Raw genomic sequence first — 1139 nt, forward strand, 5'->3', positions numbered from 1 at the left:
CTCTGCCCCTCCCAGCACACCCACTACCCGCAGTTTGCCAGCCAGGAGTTCGCGGGGCAGACGCGGCGGGGCCCTTTTGGGGACGCTCTGGCTGAGTTTGAYGGCTCCGTGGGGCAGCTGGTGCAGGCTCTGCAGGAGAACGGCCTGGAGAAYAACACCCTGCTCTTCTTCACCTCTGACAACGGGTGAGGGGCTCCTGGGGCAGGAATTTGCCACCAGGGTGAGGGCTGTTTTGGGCTGGGGTGGGGCAGCGGGGTGGCAGTGCCAGGGGATCCCAGGGCAGGATCTCTGTGTTCCTGTCACTCAGTTTTGTGCAGAAACTCCACAGGGATTGGGCTGGGAGGGTGACACCCCTGAATGTCCCCTGGCTCCCTCTGAGTGACACCGGTCTGGGGTGACCTGCTCAGGTGTCCCACAGCCCTTGGACTCTGCAGCTGCCCCTGGGGTCGGGCAGGGTGGCAGTGCCACATCCTCTGTCCCTGTCCCTGCCCTGAGGCTGAGCAGGGTGGCAGTGCCACCTCCACTGTCACTGCCCTGAGGTTGAGCAGGGTGGCAGTGTCACCTCCTGGGGCTGGGCAGGGTGGCAGAGTCACCTCCCCTGTCATTGCTCTGGGGCTGGGCAGGGTGGCAGTGCCACATCCCCTGTCCCTGTCCCTGCCCTGAGGCTGAGCAGGGTGGCAGTGCCACCTCCCCTGTCACTGTCCCTGCCCTGAGGCTGAGCAAGGTGGCAGTGTCACCTCCACTGTCCCTGCCCTGAGGCTGAGCAAAGTGGCAGTGCCACCTCCACTGTCCCTGCCCTGAGGCTGAGCAGGGTGGCAGTGCCACCTCCACTGTCCCTGCCCTGAGGCTGAGCAGGGTGGCAGTGCCACCTCCATTGTCACTGCCCATGGGGCTCAGCAGGGTGGCAGTGTCACCTCCCCTGTCATTCCTCTGGGGCTGGGCAGGGTGGCAGTGTCACCTCCACTGTCACTGCCCTGAGATTGAGCAGGGTGGCAGTGCCACCTCCCCGTCCCTGTCCCTGTCCCTGTCCCTGCCCTGAGGCTGAGCAGGGTGGCAGTGTCACCTCCACTGTCACTGTCCCTGCCCTGAGGCTGAGCAGGGTGGCAGTGCCACCTCCACTGTCCCTGCCCTTAGGGCTG

General features: G+C 65.4%; 1 protein-coding gene across 1 annotated transcript in view; it reads left to right on the plus strand.

Annotated features, from left to right (window-relative positions):
- Window positions 1-15: 15 nt before the first annotated feature.
- The window catches only part of LOC130587447 (arylsulfatase A-like), a gene marked incomplete at its 5' end in the record, with an annotated part of 5212 nt that continues 4088 nt past the window's right edge, over window positions 16-1139 (plus strand). Inside the window, one exon of the mRNA XM_057388422.1 lies at window positions 16-185. Within this exon, the coding sequence (XP_057244405.1) occupies window positions 16-185 (170 nt within the window). The remainder of the gene's footprint in view (window positions 186-1139) is intronic.

The sequence above is a fragment of the Malurus melanocephalus genome, unplaced genomic scaffold, assembly GCF_030028575.1.
Source record: "Malurus melanocephalus ecotype Western Australia unplaced genomic scaffold, MMel_1.1 scaffold_1915, whole genome shotgun sequence".
Classification (NCBI taxonomy): Eukaryota; Metazoa; Chordata; class Aves; order Passeriformes; family Maluridae; genus Malurus; species Malurus melanocephalus.